At 48.0% G+C, this 17,090-nt stretch overlaps 6 protein-coding genes across 6 annotated transcripts; 5 read left to right on the top strand and 1 right to left on the bottom strand.

Moving 5' to 3' along the window:
* Positions 1 to 1,365: 1,365 nt before the first annotated feature.
* On the top strand, positions 1,366 to 2,855 carry FSST1_009823 (uncharacterized protein; the record flags this gene model as incomplete). The annotated part of the gene is made up of 3 exons (XM_083226830.1): positions 1,366 to 1,567; positions 1,621 to 2,021; positions 2,073 to 2,855. 3 exons carry the CDS (start codon positions 1,366 to 1,368, stop codon positions 2,853 to 2,855), a joined length of 1,386 nt encoding a protein of 461 aa, XP_083085784.1.
* A 372-nt stretch (positions 2,856 to 3,227) lies between these two features.
* On the top strand, positions 3,228 to 3,638 carry FSST1_009824 (uncharacterized protein; the record flags this gene model as incomplete). The annotated part of the gene is made up of 2 exons (XM_083226831.1): positions 3,228 to 3,359; positions 3,411 to 3,638. 2 exons carry the CDS (start codon positions 3,228 to 3,230, stop codon positions 3,636 to 3,638), a joined length of 360 nt encoding a protein of 119 aa, XP_083085785.1.
* A 297-nt stretch (positions 3,639 to 3,935) lies between these two features.
* FSST1_009825 (isoprenoid synthase domain-containing protein) lies at positions 3,936 to 5,200 on the bottom strand (the record flags this gene model as incomplete). The annotated part of the gene is made up of 2 exons (XM_083226832.1): positions 3,936 to 4,881; positions 4,941 to 5,200. The coding sequence occupies 2 exons, from the start codon at positions 5,198 to 5,200 to the stop codon at positions 3,936 to 3,938; spliced, it is 1,206 nt and encodes a 401-aa protein (XP_083085786.1).
* Positions 5,201 to 6,549: 1,349 nt separating this feature from the next.
* Positions 6,550 to 8,285, top strand: FSST1_009826 (Zn(II)2Cys6 transcription factor domain-containing protein; the record flags this gene model as incomplete). Its single annotated transcript, XM_083226833.1, has 2 exons — positions 6,550 to 6,675; positions 6,807 to 8,285. The coding sequence occupies 2 exons, from the start codon at positions 6,550 to 6,552 to the stop codon at positions 8,283 to 8,285; spliced, it is 1,605 nt and encodes a 534-aa protein (XP_083085787.1).
* A 903-nt stretch (positions 8,286 to 9,188) lies between these two features.
* On the top strand, positions 9,189 to 11,116 carry FSST1_009827 (cytochrome P450; the record flags this gene model as incomplete). The annotated part of the gene is made up of 4 exons (XM_083226834.1): positions 9,189 to 9,455; positions 9,519 to 10,300; positions 10,349 to 10,823; positions 10,883 to 11,116. The coding sequence occupies 4 exons, from the start codon at positions 9,189 to 9,191 to the stop codon at positions 11,114 to 11,116; spliced, it is 1,758 nt and encodes a 585-aa protein (XP_083085788.1).
* Positions 11,117 to 12,277: 1,161 nt separating this feature from the next.
* Positions 12,278 to 16,280, top strand: FSST1_009828 (uncharacterized protein; the record flags this gene model as incomplete). Its single annotated transcript, XM_083226835.1, has 6 exons — positions 12,278 to 12,524; positions 12,629 to 12,681; positions 12,746 to 13,174; positions 13,245 to 13,467; positions 13,539 to 13,957; positions 14,025 to 16,280. 6 exons carry the CDS (start codon positions 12,278 to 12,280, stop codon positions 16,278 to 16,280), a joined length of 3,627 nt encoding a protein of 1,208 aa, XP_083085789.1.
* Between the last annotated feature and the right edge of the window lie 810 nt (positions 16,281 to 17,090).

Below are 17,090 nucleotides of genomic sequence, written 5' to 3' on the forward strand. Positions count from 1 at the left end.
CCACAACATGGATCTCGAGTCACGAACGATACGCGTCGGCACATCCAGTCGCTAGTCGAGCTCGGGAACCGCCAAGTCCGAAGACAGACACAGTGAACTATGATGTTTCCAGGTAGTAGTAGTGTCTCGACTGGACGGGCCGACGGTCTATAACGATCTCAGTGACACCAGGATCATACCAAGGCTGACTTTCGTCCGAGAGAAATCGGGAAACTCAACCTGTCAATTCATCTGCCGAATGCCAACTATTCTACACTCAAAAAGGGCTGAGTTATGGAAGGATGCAGCACTAACAAAAAGTCGCCAGGGCCATCTGTAACACTGCCGGGACCTTTTCTCTTCTTATTCTGGTCTAGTTCGAAGCTGGGGCTCTTTGTTCTGGTAGATCAGGGGAATGGTCAGTTCTGATAGGTGACATTACGAGCACTCATCCAACCACTATCAGCCGCTAACTGTACTCAAATAATTGAGATGTAAGCTTAAATTAGATTATTTCATGCGAATGATACCCCGTGGGCTGGCTCTCTCCTGACTTTAATATCGATGGATAGGCTGGACGTCGACTTAGAGACTTAAATGCCAACCGAATCGGGTACTTCACTGCTTTTTTAACCTCTCCCAAGCTGTTACGTTGTGCCTAAGCCACACTTCTGCGGTCTTCACTGCAATTTTAACCTTCCCCATCAGCCTTGAATGCAATACCGGGAGCAAATTATGGATGTGCCTTTGTGTAGACTTCACTAGCTTAGATTTGTTTCAACGGCTTTCAGCCCTTTTAAAGAAACTCTGGGTACAGCCGATGCACGTAAATGTCTTACCCATAATCCCAAGGGCATAGGATCAAACCAGTGCGACAATCTGTGCAACACAGCTATGAGCCTTTGTCACTTGTGATAATATCTCAGCTCTATCATAACTAGAAGGTGCTTTATCATAGGATCAGCGTCAATCTCAGAAACTCTCGTGTATCCGCCCCAACGGCAACCTCATCATGTGATGTAACATTAAGCTCATCTAACCCCACAAAATCCTTCTTCCCGATCAAGACTTTCTCGTCGATCACAGCCCTGGGAAACAGTATCCAATGCGAATATTCTTATCTAGGCGCTTATCTAAACCATCGACGCACTCATTGCAACATAGACCAATATAATGCCCTTGCTTGTAGGATTCACCAAGGCTGCAAATCTAAATTAGCATGTTACAGACAATCGTCCTGAATTTCTGTAGTACTGCCATGGCCTTCAAATCTGATATAAAGTTGGTCGTGTAGCCACCAAGAATGAGCATCATCACTCACTCACTCACTCATTCGCTCATTCATCCATTCATTGACTTACTCATTCACTCATTTATAACTACACCATGAAGTCTTCTACTGCTTTCTTGGCCCTCGCGGCTGCTGTCAACGCCTCACCCATCTCCAAGCGTGACCACCCATGGGACACCAAAGATGGTCTTTGCAAAGATAAAGCATGGCTTCTCGACACTCCTGAGGGCGCTTCTCAAGTCTGGGAAGAGACTGGTGCCGGTGATGAGCTCGACATCCAGATCATGGGACAATGGGGTATGCTTCATCATCAATCCTTGTGCTATTCCCAACCCAACTAACATTAACAGAACATGAGGTCAACTGGCTCTTCAATCTGGAGCACGCAATTAACAATGGCAGCGGAAACCTCGGCATGTCTGGCTGTGGCCTTATCGACAGCACCGATTGCTTGCCCCAGGGTGCCCCAAGTTGTGAGGAGCACTTTGACAAATTCGGCACGAGTGGAGATCCCTTGAAGGATCCCATCGGTAGAACCTCCTACTGGATCCTACAAGCTATCAAGGGCATGCACAGCAAGTTCCAAATGCTTCACGGTAAACTGCTTGAGGAGACTCTCGTCACCAACCTCGAGATCGGCCAGATGGTTACAGATTTTCAAGGCAACGAAGACAAGACCGAGGATGTCTTGAAGTGGCTCTCTGCTGCCGTTGGTCTGGGAAGTACTATTGGTGGTCTGGTTCCCGGAGCTGTAAGTTGTCCGATTCTTAAGCGTGGTACGGAAAGATACTGACTTTAATAGGGAGAGAGCATCTCTACTGGTTTTGACATCATGGGTGGCGTGTTCGATATCATTGCTGAAGAGACAAAGCCGGAGGAGATTGACCAGGCTACTATCTCATCTGCCCTAGGCGCCATCTTTAAAGCCACGTCCGAAAAGCTCAAGAAGACCATGAGGCTGGCTACAGGTACACTCCTGAAAGACGAGTCCCCAGACGTATTTAACACCCTTCCCGCCTCCAGCAAGTACGGTCCCTGGATCCACTCGCCCATTACCAAGTTCTTCAACGGTGGCTGGTTCCTTCTCAGTGATAGAAGTGAGCCCGTTCAGAGTCTCATCAACGCCATCTCTGGAAACATCAAGCCCAAGATCGCCAACAACGTCATGAAGGCTGCCAACCTCCGCCTCGTTGCCGACAAGCGTATTGGAAGCCAGGAGGACTGCGGTTATGCTACTGGTCGTCAATGGATGAACTTGAGGGATAGCGAGAGCTACTGCTTCTACATTGCCCGACTTGATGAGCACGGTGTCTATGGTGAGAAGTACGACGAGGCTGCTGAGGACATCTACGCCAACATGGCCAAGTACGGCCTTGGTAACAGAGATCCTTACTACCGTGCCATTCTCGACTGTGCTACCAGTGGAGCCGAGGGTCTTAACTTGGAAAACTTGGGATTCAACAACATCCCTATTTGCTTCTTTGATCTGCCAGCTTACTGGCTTGAGCGCAATGATGGTCCTGAGTGCACATCCAACTTTGTCAACAAGGCCTGCAACCCCACCAAGTCCAGCCCTATTTCTTAATGGCTTATCTCTTGGCCCTACTATTCTGTACATAGCTATTTAATATTTCATCTAGAATATAATTCTTTTTGCCCTAAAACTTGGATCGGACACTGAGAATACATCTTTTAATAATTCGTTTATTTGAAGGTTGACACTTGCATGAATTGAGTAATGATCTCTTCACTACATTTGAAATGGTGGGGAGTGTAGTGTCCAGGGCAATCGTCGGCATCTATTGCCGGATGATCTTGTGAGGCTTTGGCTAGGGAGTCAGCCTAGTGAGGCTGAGACAACACGTGAGAAGTTTCAACACTAAAATATGACTCTGGAACACCAACCTGACTTCACCAAACATCAACTACTGAATCATACACCTAGTGAGTCAAGCAAATGACGACACCGAACAAAAATAGTCAGAAGACAAGCGGCGCCTCCGTTGCGAAAGACTTTAACAATGTTTTGAATGGAATACCTGCCTTTGAAGCCATGCGCTTCATAGCGAATTACGCACGAATAGCAAAGGTCCATCACCCACCCAACTCTCTAGATGATAACCTCTGACGCTGGGAACAGGCAGAGCTTCAAAGCTGTGTCTATGAAGAACTCATGGTCGCTGTAAAAGAAGCAGGAAAGCATTTGCCAGAGACCTACAACCCTGCCACAGACGAATGGCCAGCTGATGCGGAAATGATCAATGAAAACATTGAAGAGCAGTTGAAGGATTGTGATAAACTTGCTGGAGGGTTTAAGGAGTTTGTTGAGAATGCTCGTGCAGCTATGATGGCGAGTGCAAAACGTTAATATTGAGAGGTTGAGCATGGGCGTTTAGTATGTCTCCGGTTTCGTTCATGACCATACCAAGCAAGAGGCCTACTACTAGGATGTGTACGTTGAAATCATCTGATGCGTGAAATGCTCACCTTCTGCACGGGAGCATTAACATACGCGATAGGTTGGTCGCCAGAGACAAGTGAAGGACGGGAAGAGAAAATTCATTGATGACAACCATACTGTGCTCTTAGATTATCTAAATGAAAATGCTGAAATCTAGACTAAACTGTAGGAAATCCACCATCGTATCTCAACTTGCTCAAAATCTTACAACACCGCCAGATTCTTTGGTATCAACAATTCTCGCGTCTTTCTAACCCGAGCGCCATCCTCCTTACTCTTGAAATAACGACCCGTCTTGTAGCTCCAAAGCAAACTACCAAGGGCATGGTTCTTCTCGACCTCAAGAAAGCCGAGTAGTGCACGGTCAGCCTCCTCACCGAAGCAAGGCATCTTTGATAGTGCTCTGTAATAACGTTTGTAGCAGTTGTTGATCAGAATTCCGACCTCAGTTATGGCCTGTTGGGTTGTCAACCCCTTGGCCTTGAGTAGACGGACCATATTGTGATCCACACCAAGACGAAGGTCCTTCTCGTAGGAGAGGATGTCGTTGACTAATAGGATCTGGTCGCTGATGATGACCATGATCTCAAACACAGAAGGATGGTCTGCTACCTCCTCGGGCAAATCAATACCGTAGGCCCACTCATTGTTAACAAGAGCAGGATAGGCACCGAGAGAGCCACGGCGCATGGCCATGTACTCTTCTGGATGACGTGTGTATTGTCGGCCCTCAACATTGGTCCGAACCTGGTCGACCAGTCCATCCCAGTAGAGCTCATGTGCCCACTTCCAACGCTTGTAGAATCGCTCTGATGTTGGCTTTCCCACATACATACCCTCTGGACTTTGCTTGATGCGATCACACAATGTCTGGAAGACATAGCGAATAGGGTGCTCTGAGTCGACGGTATACCTTGGGGCAGTACCCTCCATGATCTCACGTGTTCTGGCAATCTCATTTATGGCGCCCTCCAGGTCATTGGACAAGTGACCTTCATCGAACTGGTCGTCGAAGAGGAAGGCCCATGAGTTCCAATCGGCTGACGTGCGCAAGGCAAAGGCACTGCAGTCAGGGGCCCAGATGTTGGCAAGATATGTAAAGTCAACACGCTTGTTTTTGTTGGTCCAATCGGCATCGGCGTTGATCACGCTTTAATAGCCATCGTTAGTCTCAAGGAATAATTGTTTGAGTTGAAGGAATTAACTTACGAGCAAATCCAAGCATCAGCGTCTATTTTGACACTGGCATAGTTGGGGTTCTCACGGGCTGGGACCGACATAAAGGAGGAGAATAGATCAGGAAGGATGAGAACCTCCATCTCATCACGATCCTGGAATTGGTCATGTTTGGGTTCGTTGTAGACACCGTTTCCGTTCTTCATTTTGGGTTTGACTTCATGTATGTCATCGATATAAATGTCGTCTCCGGCTGTTATCTCGGACTCGGAACCACTGTCGAATTTGACCATGATGAACTCTTTTATCAGGATTGATTGTTTTATACTGAATAGGGATTTCAAATAAAGTTTATAAATGTTTGTTAAATATGTTGCTGTCTAAGAGTACTGCACAATACATCGCCACGTCTTTATTACATTTGAAGCTTGCGTATGTTGCAGTAGAATCTACCCATACAGGTCTAGCTCTTATGTCTGGATTGGGAAAGATGCCGCCTCCACGGAGGAGGAATGGTAGGGCTGTGAAACCGTTTATGTGCTGGCATGTGCAACAAGCCACCGACACGCCCTGGCCGTATATCCAAGCACGAACTACTCCTTTCGAGCCTAGATCCGGTTGTTCACCATTGGTGCCGGACAAAACAAATGCCGCAGGATGGTAAGAATGAGGGCTCCGGTCAGCTGACGTGAGCAGGGGATCTGTTTCCATTCTGCAGGGTCCGATAAAAGATCAGTCACCCTGACAAAGCACTACGAAAGTGTGTTCTCGTATAGCCTCAGATAGGCAGGCAGATCGTGGTTCAGAAGGATGCGGACAGTATTGTACTTATGGCCTAGTGCTTACTGAGATGCAGGATGGAGATAGGGGAATTTATGCGGATGGACCCGCAACCCTTAGGAACTTAGGTAGACTAGTGCCCTTTTGGCTTCGATTTCCGGATGCCGAAGGGAAATTGGAAGGTGAGGACAACATACAAGTATGGCCCCCCTCAGGGTATCGGAAAAATTAACCGCTGGAACTATAAGAGACGAAAATAGTAAGACACTTTATGCTTCTTAAGGTATAGTTCTTGGACTACTTATTTTTACACCCCTAGACTTAGGACGCCATTTATTCTGCTACCCAGTAGAGCCCCCCCAAAGGCCTAGAATGTAGATCCTGGGATGAAACAGATAAGCCAGTGAATTTAGCTGAATTCACTGATCAACCTGGTATCATCTCCGTCTTCCATTGGCTGTATAAAGTTCCGCCGTGGCAAAGATGCGCATTTATAGTGAACCCTTGTGGGCTGTACGATACAGTGGAGGATCACTTGGTGCTATCGTTAAACGGCGTGAACTGCCCTGAGACTTATTTCATGATCCTTCAGAACATGCAAGCCAGTCAGCCAGTACGCGGGCTCGCTATTGTAAGCTCGGCTAAAAATCCAGGGGAGACAGCATGGGGAAGGTAGGTAGCACAGGGAGAAAAAAAAGCGAAAAGGCGGACATGAGATTTCTCGCTACCCATCCTTCGGTATATATTTATAAATCCGGCCTGGCTAGATGCCCCTGCCTGTCAAATTACTGATTCTGTTTGTTTGCTATATACTTGTACTACCTCTGGAGTATCCAGGAAATCTAAACTGCAGATCACCACCATGTTTAGTACCTTGCGGCAAACGTCTGGCGATGGAGACCGTCTCCTCAGCGTGGAGATTGCCCCGCCCTTTGACAAGGACAGGATGTCAATGCGGACCGCTTGTGAGAGATGCCGCATGCAGAAGGTAGGTAGTATCGCGAACATTTATCACATTGTCTATTCGGAGAGTCTTTCTTGATAAACCGTAGAGACCTTTTCCCTTCAATTTCCAATCTCACTTGATAAACATGAAACTCATTGACGTTTTGCTTTTAGTCCAAATGTGTCAGTGGCGAGAATGGCTGTATGCTCTGCGTTGCAAAGAACCAAAAATGCGAGTACTTGGTTGTCTCAAGACCAAGACGGCGCAGATCCAGCGTCGCTGGTGGTGGTTCAAAAACACGCAACGACAATGAGGATGAAGACGGCGACAACAGTATAGTCGTCAACAAGCAGTCAAATCAGGCAAGAATACACAAACGCTGGTCTAGAATGCAGACAATACGACAATCATCACCATTATCAACACAACCATCATCACCCAAACAGCAAGTGAGGGCCACAACAGTCTCAAAGCCATCACTCCAGGACAGCAACAACAACACGACAGCGCCAGATATGAGTTTAGAAGAGGCGCAACAACTAATTTTCAGCGATGCTCTCTTTCCAGACCCCCTTGGACAAATCCCAGCTGTCTTTCCGCAGTTCGAGACATCCGCCAGGGATTTCTTTAGCAGTATGCCTATACCTGCTGAGAAAATGCATACAGGCCGCGGTATTACCGCTGAAGCATTGACTGCTCGAGGAGACAGCAGTAAGCAGAACAATCACACATCTGTTTACTCGTCGTCATCGGCAGATAGCATCTTCGAATTCGGAGTTGACCAGATGGACTTTCTGATGGATGAGTCACGCATCACTGCAACAATGGCTCCCAACAAATCCCGAGACAACAACAAAGTCACAAATGAGTCTCGGCCTATTACAACTCATTCCTCATCACCGTCAGACTCGGATCCCGTCTTTAACCCCACGTCCATCCCCACGTCATCTTGCGGCTGCATGATGACAGCCGTTACCATCTACGAGGCCTTACAAGTTCAGCTTGTGTGGGGAGACCCTATCGCTGGCCCATCAGCGACATCAAGTCCCAAGTCCTCGTCAGCGGGATCTTCATACTCGTCTGGGCCATCATGGTCGGAGTCGGGTTCAGGGTCAGCATACAATTCACCAACACCGCTTATGACACAACAAACAATCCTCAAACGTCAGAAGACGGTACTTATGCGCTGCGACTCACTTACCCGATGTGGCAGCTGCTGGTCTCGTCCAGACTTTGTTATGCTGATCATTACCATATGTGATCGCATACTGACCAGTCTGGAGGCGGTCGAGCGATTCGTCTGTAACAAAAACGACGATGACATGAATACAGTCAGCTCCAATGGAAATGCTTCTGCCGTGGATATTCAAGCTACTTTAACATCATCGCGCACGGAGCTGGAATCATCCATGTCTACCTCGTCCCAGGGGCTGCAGCGTGGGGTGGGTGCATGGCAGATCGACGACGAGGATGAGCAGGAACTTGTTATTAGCTTGATCAAGTCCCGCGTCACAAGGCTCGGTAATCTGATCAACATTGCAGAGGGAACAATAAGCGCCAACGGTTGGCCTTGGCATGAGAGGCTGGTTCAGGCTCTGCGGAGGAGATCCAACAAGCTTGCCATCTCCCTGTCATTTCGCGGATTTCCCTAAGGCCTTGTTCCGCTATCATTAGGTATACGGAGTTTATTACAAATGGCTGGAAGGACCAGCCTGGATTAGAGAAGCAAAAAATAGGCATGTTTAGTAAAAGAAACACGAGTTAAATATTCAAAGTCATTTCCAGCATAGAGTGAGATAGTGGTATATTATAGCCATACGAGCAAGTAAAACTGTATACAATATCAACGAACCACCTACAATAAGATCTACGGCTATACCCTCCGAGTTCATCCCCCGAGTCAAGTTCTCGAGTCCGGTACCTGAACACATCAGGCTTCTTACCAGTGTGGCTTTGAATGACTATCAGCGTCTGCCTTGAGTTGAGATACTGCAGTAAGACGGAATACAACCTAGATAGTGGTTTTCGGGAATCAGATGTGTATCCCCGCTGACGAGCTGCGGAACTGACAGTTGACTGTGAAGGACACTTGCCGCTTTGGGCTGACTTCCGGACCGTTACTTTGACCCCTCCGTGTCTCACCCATCTTGCCGCTCCGGGTATACCTCCGCACTGCCGAGTGGTGAGATAGCTTACAGCTGGAACCAGCATAAGCACAGTACAGGCTGACAAGGCTTAGACACAGCACTGTTTTGAGTATGTCCGTATTTATCAGCGCTTCACGAAGGATTGATCGATCCAGTTGTACATCGATATAAGTTGCAAGTACAAAGACTCGAGTTCGACTTGGGTAACTCTAGATCCTGTATCCCCCATATCTCATACTGATTGGACTCGACTGAATTGCAGATCGAGTTGCTGTCCCAAACGATCGTTTGGACGATCCAAAGCTTCCTACAAAACCTCGGAGAGATTGACTCTGGTTGATCACTTCTGACGGTCTGATTCAATTCCTCCTTACTTTCACCGAGACAAGTCTCATTCTTCATTTCATCATGGCCTTTCCTATCCTGATCGTTAGCGCCGTCGGCGTTTCAGTCGTTTTACTGCTGCGTTGGCTCCTGACGTACATGCGCACAGTCCTCAAGGTTCGCCGCAATGGTCACCCTGCGATTCACAGCGGTGTTATGCTGTTCGAGTCCGTCGTACGCTCATGGTATCCTCGCATACCAGTCCTGGTACCCATGGAGAAGCTTACTCTGAAGGACCCTTTTAAGAAATTTGCCCAAGCAAAGTCAGATATGATTGTGATAACCGAAGCAGTAAGTGACGCTTCCCTTCTTACGGAAAGATCATGGACTGACATGGGTGAATCTCATTACTAGACGTCACCTAATGGCATTGCCTACCTATTTGGATCACCAAAGATCTTTCGTGAGATTGGCCGCAACGGCGACATCTTCCTCAAGCCTCTTGAGAAAATTCGCTATCGCATGCTGAACACCTTTGGGCTTCAACTTGCCTCAGCACAGAATGGGGCCCAGCATGAGAGACACAAGCGTGTTGTCAAGGCAGTGTTTAACAACGAGCTCATGGAGAACGGATGGTACAACATGCGTAACATGTGGCGCACTTTGCTACGTGAAGAGGACATCTATCCAGTAGCTGCCAACTCAGAGAATCCACCCGTCGTACGAGACATGAAATCAACCATGCTGAAGGTCACACTTGGTGCCATTGGTGCTTCCTGGTTTAACATTGACATCCCCTGGGATCCAGCAAAGGAGACACAACGCCAAAATGACGAGTTAATGCCGTTCACCGAGACGCTAAAAGTGGTGTGGGATTCACCATTCGTGCAGACTATTTTCCCTCTGTGGTTCTTGGAATGGAGTCCCTCGTCGTACTTACGTCGTGCTGGCTGGGCGCAGCGGTCTTTAGTCTCACATATCAAGAATGCGCAGGCTGACACAAGGCGAAGAATTGAGGAAAGGGAGAACACGACTGAGGTTGAAGGCCGAACAAGAAAGTACAGAAACCTCATTGATGCGCTGGTTGATTCACAGAATGACGTGGAAAAGGCTGAGAGGCTTGAGAAGGGATACCTAGCGGCCAATGTCGGACTGTCAGACAAGGAAGTCCAAGGCAACATTTTCTCCTTCATGGTGTAAGTTTACAAGGCAATCGACAATATGCTCTTGCTAACATAATTTAGAACTGGTCATGAAACATCCTCGCACACTCTGACTTGGGTCTTGTCACTGCTCGCCAAGAACACCGACTGGCAAGAAAAGCTCTATGAGGAGGTCAGCAAGGTGAACACCATCCTCCTGGACGAAGCCGAAGGCGTGGACGAGAAGCCACTGAGGTATCTCGACTATGAGGAAATGTCTAACCTCCCCCTGATCCTTGCATCTACCGTCGAATCACTCCGCATGCGCGATTTAGCTATGCAGATGACACGCGTGGCCTCACGTAACACTACACTTAGCTACACAACTTGGGAGGGCGACAACCCAGCTGAAGCCAAGGTGCAACAACACACTATCTCCATTCCTGCGGGTACACGTGTGCATCTCGATACAGCGGCATTTGGAGTCAACCCATTCAAGTGGGAGGACCCAGCGACATACAACCCAGCACGTCACATCCGTGAGACTGAAGATGCGAATGGTAACAAAAAGGTGGCCGTAAGTTTATCCCTCACTAAATTATTTTGAATCAGTTACTAATATTACTACCTGCGCAGGTCTCCTACGAGGACTTCATCGGTTACTCTGCCGGCTCACGTCAGTGCATTGGAAAGCGCTTTGCCGAAGTGACAATGGTGTGCTTCTTGGCGCATCTGATTCTGAACTACCGGTGGGAGGTTGTGGCTGAGCCGGGTGAGACGCAGGACCAGGCTAAGATTAGGGCATCTACCGGCTCGGAACAGTTCATGTTAACGCCACCGGCTTACGATCTGCGCTTTATTAGACGCTAAAAATTGGCATTGGACTTGTGCCGTTTTTAGCAATTCATTCATTGCATGTTGAGTTATTGGGTTTTGATCTGTACAGATAGATCTTATGAATGAAAATGTTGAATAGAAAGTTCGGTTTCGGTTAAAATACAGAACGATAGATAAATAAATTGAACTTTACTAAAATATGTGCTTGTTTTGTCTTTTACAGTCAGAAACGTGGTTAGTGATGCTGGGGATTCACGTATCGTGCACTCCGCAAAAGAGGTGGAAGCCGAACGGTGAGAACCTCTTTTACAGGACACCATGTATGTTTATCTAATATGAGAATAAGTATGTTAGGTGATGATAAAAGTCGTCCGAAGTACAACTGGAAGTGCTAGCGAGAATGACGAGACTTCAAGCTGCGAGTTTTACTCATTGGCTGCGGGTCAATTATTTACAACTCAGCAAATCAAGCTTTTTTTTTCCTGTAGAGCGACATCCTCACTCTGCAGCTGACAACGATGAAAACAATACTATGACCTGTATTTTTAGGCTTAACTAGCTAGTGTCCCCTTTTTTGTCTTATTTTATCTGACTCCAATCCGTGATTTTGGAACTTGCGTTATGAAGACATCAACTTCCTGACTCAATCCATTACAAATACAGGGTAATCCTGAGTCACTACTCGGGGAGTCGGACAACTTGATCCCCCCTGTAGTAGGCATGTGCGGGGCTGTGAATCCGAGTATCCCGGACTTACTCAGATGGAACTATAGCTGAAAGAGGAAATCATCCTAGTTTGCCGGTATTCAGCCCCTGTCAGGGGGACTAACCAACCTGGGTAATGGTCCTGATCCCTCGGGGCTGTCAGCAACAGGTACGTGAACTACTCTTTCGGGATTCAGCCAGTCAGCCTGACATTTCGGTGAATATAGTGTTAGTAAGAAAATAAGACGTCCTATCTCTCCAAGCAGAACCCGTGTCGTTCATATACGCACGATATTGAACCCATACATACGTGCTTGATTCGAGTCTTAAACATATTCCCAGCTTCTTAGCTTCTGGTGTTACGAGTTTATGTTTTGTCCAACTTGAGACGTTCTTTCGTTGTCGCAACTCAATTTGTCTTACCAGCTCATACAAACTTAAATCTACTTGACCTGTAGGCCGGTCTTACTCACACTCATACTAACAGCCATGGCTGTCGGTAAGACAAAGCGAGCTACCATTGGGAACAGATTGATTCCTCAGATTCTGGACGATCTTGCTTCTGCTGAGCCAGACCGTATCATCTACTCATGGGCCAAGTCTTCGGACCTATCGCAGGGCTTCCGCCATGTATCTGCTCGTGCCTTTACGAGGGCAGTAGACAAGACAGCATGGTTACTTCAGCGAGAGTTAGGAGAGACCTCTGAGATCCGCTCCGTCGGTTATATCGGACCTCGTAAGTTTGTTCCTCTAAAAGCCAAGTCTTTGGGTGCTTGAACTGTCATTTTGGCAACTATGAACCTTATGGCCGAAACATTTGACTAACGACACGATATCTAGATGATCTCCGTCAGATCCTGTTGACATTCGCCTGTATCAAAGCCAACTACACTGTTAGTCTTTCCTCATTAGATGCGTATCATAATTTCGTTAGACTGACCATTCATATTCCTACAGGCCTTGTTCCTCTCTCCCAAGAATAGCATTGAGGGCGCTGTAGCCGTTCTCGATGCGGCAGATTGTAATATCTGGGTTAAGCCTGCCGGCGAGAGGCCCACACAGTTAGTGGAAGACTTCTTACAGCAACGTTCCATGCAAGTCATGGAACTGCCATTACTGAGCGAGCTTCTTCCTGAAGATGAGAGCTTGATGGAAAACAATAAGCCATTTCCTTACACAAAGACCTGGGAAGAAGCAATTGACGACACATTCTGCATTCTGCATACTTCAGGCTCAACTGGCCTGTCAAAACCCATCAAGTGGACACACGGTCTGATTGGTACAGTTGACGCTGTCCGGCTTCTGCCTCCTCATGAAGGCATGGAGCCTTGGGCGAAAGGATGGGATGACGGTGACACATTATACTCAACATTCCCGATGAGCCATGTAAGAAACCTTCCATCCCAATCAATCAAGTCTGATTGAAGGAGTCGCTTTGATGCTAACATGAATCAAGGGAGCGGGTATTTTGATGGACGTTGTTATAGCACCACTATTTGGGCTACACTGCGTCCTTGGTCCACGAGATGTGATACCCAACCTGGAACTCATCTCATCTCTGGCGGATCACATCAAGATTGACATCTGGAGCATGATCCCTTCGCTTACTGACGAGCTTGGCGAAGCACCCGACATCTTGCCAAAATTGAGTCGGTCGAAATTCATCTGTGCATCCGGAGGTAAGACATCCGCCCCAAGATATTGATGCTTTCCAAGTCTATCAGTATGCTAACACATTTGACCATTCCAGGGCCCGTGAGCAGTGTCTTAGGCTCCAAAGCTAACGAGCATGTTCGCGTCTTGAACCTGACTGGTACATCGGAAGGTCTGTTTATCGGCAACTTGTGGGTAGACAGACAAGACTGGCACTGGTTTGCGTTCCATCCTTGGTCAGGCTTTGACTTCAAGATGGTCGAGCCTGGTCTTTACGAGCAGTGGATTCATCGCAACGAGCATTCGGACCTTTTCCAGGGTCTCTTTCAAACCTTCCAAGATGTGGACAGTTTCAACTTCAAGGATCTGTATGTTCCTCACCCGACTAAGCCGGGATTCTGGGCCTCTCATGGTCGCAGCGATGATGTTGTGGTCCTTTCGAATGGATACAAGATCTCGCCTCTGGATACAGAGGCCCTTGTCACAACGCACCCGGCTGTTGATGGCTGTGTGATGGTAAGTCCACAACCTTTCGGAAGCTTAGCAACTCACCGATCAAGAATACTGACTGGAACTTCCACAGATTGGATCGGGAAAACCACAAGCTGGCCTGCTTATTGAGTTGAAAGACCCAACTATTAAAAGAGACGATGACAACGCTGAAGCGCTCTTCAACAGCATCTGGGCGGTCATCGAAAGAGCCAACTCTCTGTCTCTACACAAAGACCAGTTGCATCGGGACTACATAGCCTTTTCCGAAGCCGACAAGCCATTCATCCGTACCGATAAGCGCACCATTAAGCGTAGAGCTACCATGGCGTTGTACGCCGACTACATCGAGCGTTTCTACCAGTCACGAGGAGAGGATGACAGTAATGATGGAGCTGCGACACTTGGGCTACTTACTATCGACACAGCATCCTTGGACTCGACCACTCGCGCTGTTCGTCATATACTGGCTTCAATCGTGTCCGCAGCCAAAGACGCTCCTCTGGATGCTGATCTGTTCACTCTTGGGTTTGACTCACTTCTTGTGTTCCGCGCTACAAAGACAATTGCGGCAGCTACAGATCTAGGCGGAAAATTCTCCCCCAGAAACTTCTATGCTGGCCCGACAATTGAGGCCATCGCCGCAACCGTCGTACGATTGGCTGCTGAGAGAAGAGCAATGACAACGAACGGCACTACTACCTCATCACCGACTGAGCCGCAACAACAGGACCCTAAAGAAGCCAAGATCAGTTCACTCGTCAACCGGCACAAGGCTGTTCAGTCATCAAAGCTGGGTCCAATGGACCTTTTTGGTGGAAACATGTACGAGGGTATTAATATCTTCATACCCCTTTGTCCAGACGTTTCCTTCGAGCAAGCGTATAAAGTGCTCCAGAAAGGTCTAGCTCGCGCCATGGTGATTGTGCCGGATCTCGCGGGCAAGGTTATTCCCTGCTCAGAGCATGAGATTGGCTACAAGAAGGGAGATCTTCGTCTCAGTCTACCTCCAGTACCCTCAACGGCCCTTGGTATCACTGCCTCGGAAGAACCGAGACAATTACGCTTCAACGACCTTTCGTCTGTCCTGCCACCCTATGCCGAGCAGAAGGCCAATGGATTCTTGACCTCGGCTTACCCTGACGAGCTCCTGACTACATGTCCCTCCTTTCCCAGTCTGCCCGCGGATGTGTGCAATATTCAGGCCAACTTTATCGAGGGTGGTTGCGTGCTGGCCTTCAATGTTCATCATCACGCGCTTGACGGTATTGGCCTCTTGATCGCACTGAAGGTCTGGGCAGAAAGCTGTCAGTTTGTCCAGGGCAACCAGTCTGCTACGTCCGAGTGGCTACACCCAGAAAGTCTCAATCGTGATATGCTATCTGTCTTGTACGAAGTTGAAGGTTTCGCGAAGCCAGCACACGAAATCGACCCAAAGGTTTGGGGTTTCTTGCCATATTCCGACCCGGCTCTGAAGCGCAAAAATGTAGCCGAAGTCGAAGGACATGCCAAGAAGCCTAAGATTGAGAAGGTCCCTTCATCTCGTAATCTGCCGGATCCGCCTCGTCTACCTCCTTGTGAGCACTGGCCACCCAAGGCCCGTGCCGATGGTCGCACTCTAGACGCGTCAACCTTCCTTATCTCAGCCGAGAAACTGAAGGGACTGCAGAAGAGCGTCGAGCTTGTTGAGGTCGCTGATCCAGAGAGTCAAAGCGGGTCAGGATCGCTATCCCTCCCTGATGTACTACAAGCCTTCTTCTGGCGTGCTGCCGTCCGGGCTCGTCTTCGTCCGGAGAACTCATCTCCTGATGACACATCCATCATCGAGATGCCTACTGACGTCCGACCCTACTTCAGTGCACACCTTCCGCCAACGTACATGGCCAACAGCGTCATCATGAACCGACAGCACATGTCCGTCTCGGAACTCTGCTCTTCGGAGACATCTCTTTACAAGATTGCCCAAATCTGCCGTGAGGCGCGCACTCGAATTGATCAAGAGCTTGTTCATGATGCCTTTGGTCTACTACATACCATTCAGGACAATAGCCCCGGAAACCACACAACGGCATTCCTAGGCCAAGGTATTCAAGACGGTCCACACTCGCTTTACAACAACATGATGCTCTTCCAAGCGAAGGATATCGGGGCCTTTGGAGGTGGCATCTTGGATGCACCTGATGCAGTGAGAGTACAGATGGATTGGCTGAACAAGGCCTTTAGGAGTTTGTTTATTTTGCCGATTAGAGAGGATGGCGGTGTTGAGTTGCTATTGGGAACCTTGCCTGAGGAACTGGAATCGATGAAGAATGATGAAGAGTTTATGCAGTTTGCAGAGTTTCTGGGATAGGGAATGGGAAGGAAACATAGGGAACTCATGAATAGGATATTTTGGTCTCCTTAATAGTACTGCGCGAATTTCAATGACATTCTGCTATAAATAAAATATTGTCGTCTATCGTTTTGTTTTACTCTGGTTTTATGAAGCTCATTTCTGGTATTGATTGCATCTTCTCCAGCTGCATGGAGAATTCATGATCATGACAACGCTTGCTGCACCCTTCACTTCACTCTTCTCTGTCTAGTCGCAGTTGTACCGAAAGTACCAACCTCCAAGACCTTGTGCTACCAAATTGCAAGTGCGTAAACATTGACGACGGACCACATGTTTCGTAAGAATGGATAAGAGCAGATCAGTGCTCTCGGATACGTGTACAAGTTCATAACCGACGATGTTGACTGCATGCTCGGTGTAAGTGAAATGCCCAGATCCAGTTCACCTCCAAAAGGAAATACTCCTAGTGCACACGTCAGCTGAGACCCTTACCCAACTGGGTAATGATCCTATGGGAAGGTACCGGACCCGTCAGCTGAATGTCATCCTTGCCAAAGTCTCAGCCCCAAGCTCTCACAGCCTCAAAAAATTGGGACAGTTTCCGGCCGGAGGTGTTTCATTCAGGTACTTCACAACACATAATCACTGTTACATGGTCCCGTGAATCTTACTTTGTATTACGGAATCACATATCATTTGTTTTTGTATCAGTGCTTTTCCCACCTAGTACAAGTACGACCCAGTGATTCACACTAGTCTCTGCGTCCGTCAATATTGAGCATCAGAATCCCTCCCACATCTTAAATCAGGACATCAACAGTATCC

This window comes from Fusarium sambucinum, chromosome II (assembly GCF_050947815.1).
Source record: "Fusarium sambucinum isolate potato_lamoka chromosome II, whole genome shotgun sequence".
NCBI lineage: Eukaryota > Fungi > Ascomycota > Sordariomycetes > Hypocreales > Nectriaceae > Fusarium > Fusarium sambucinum.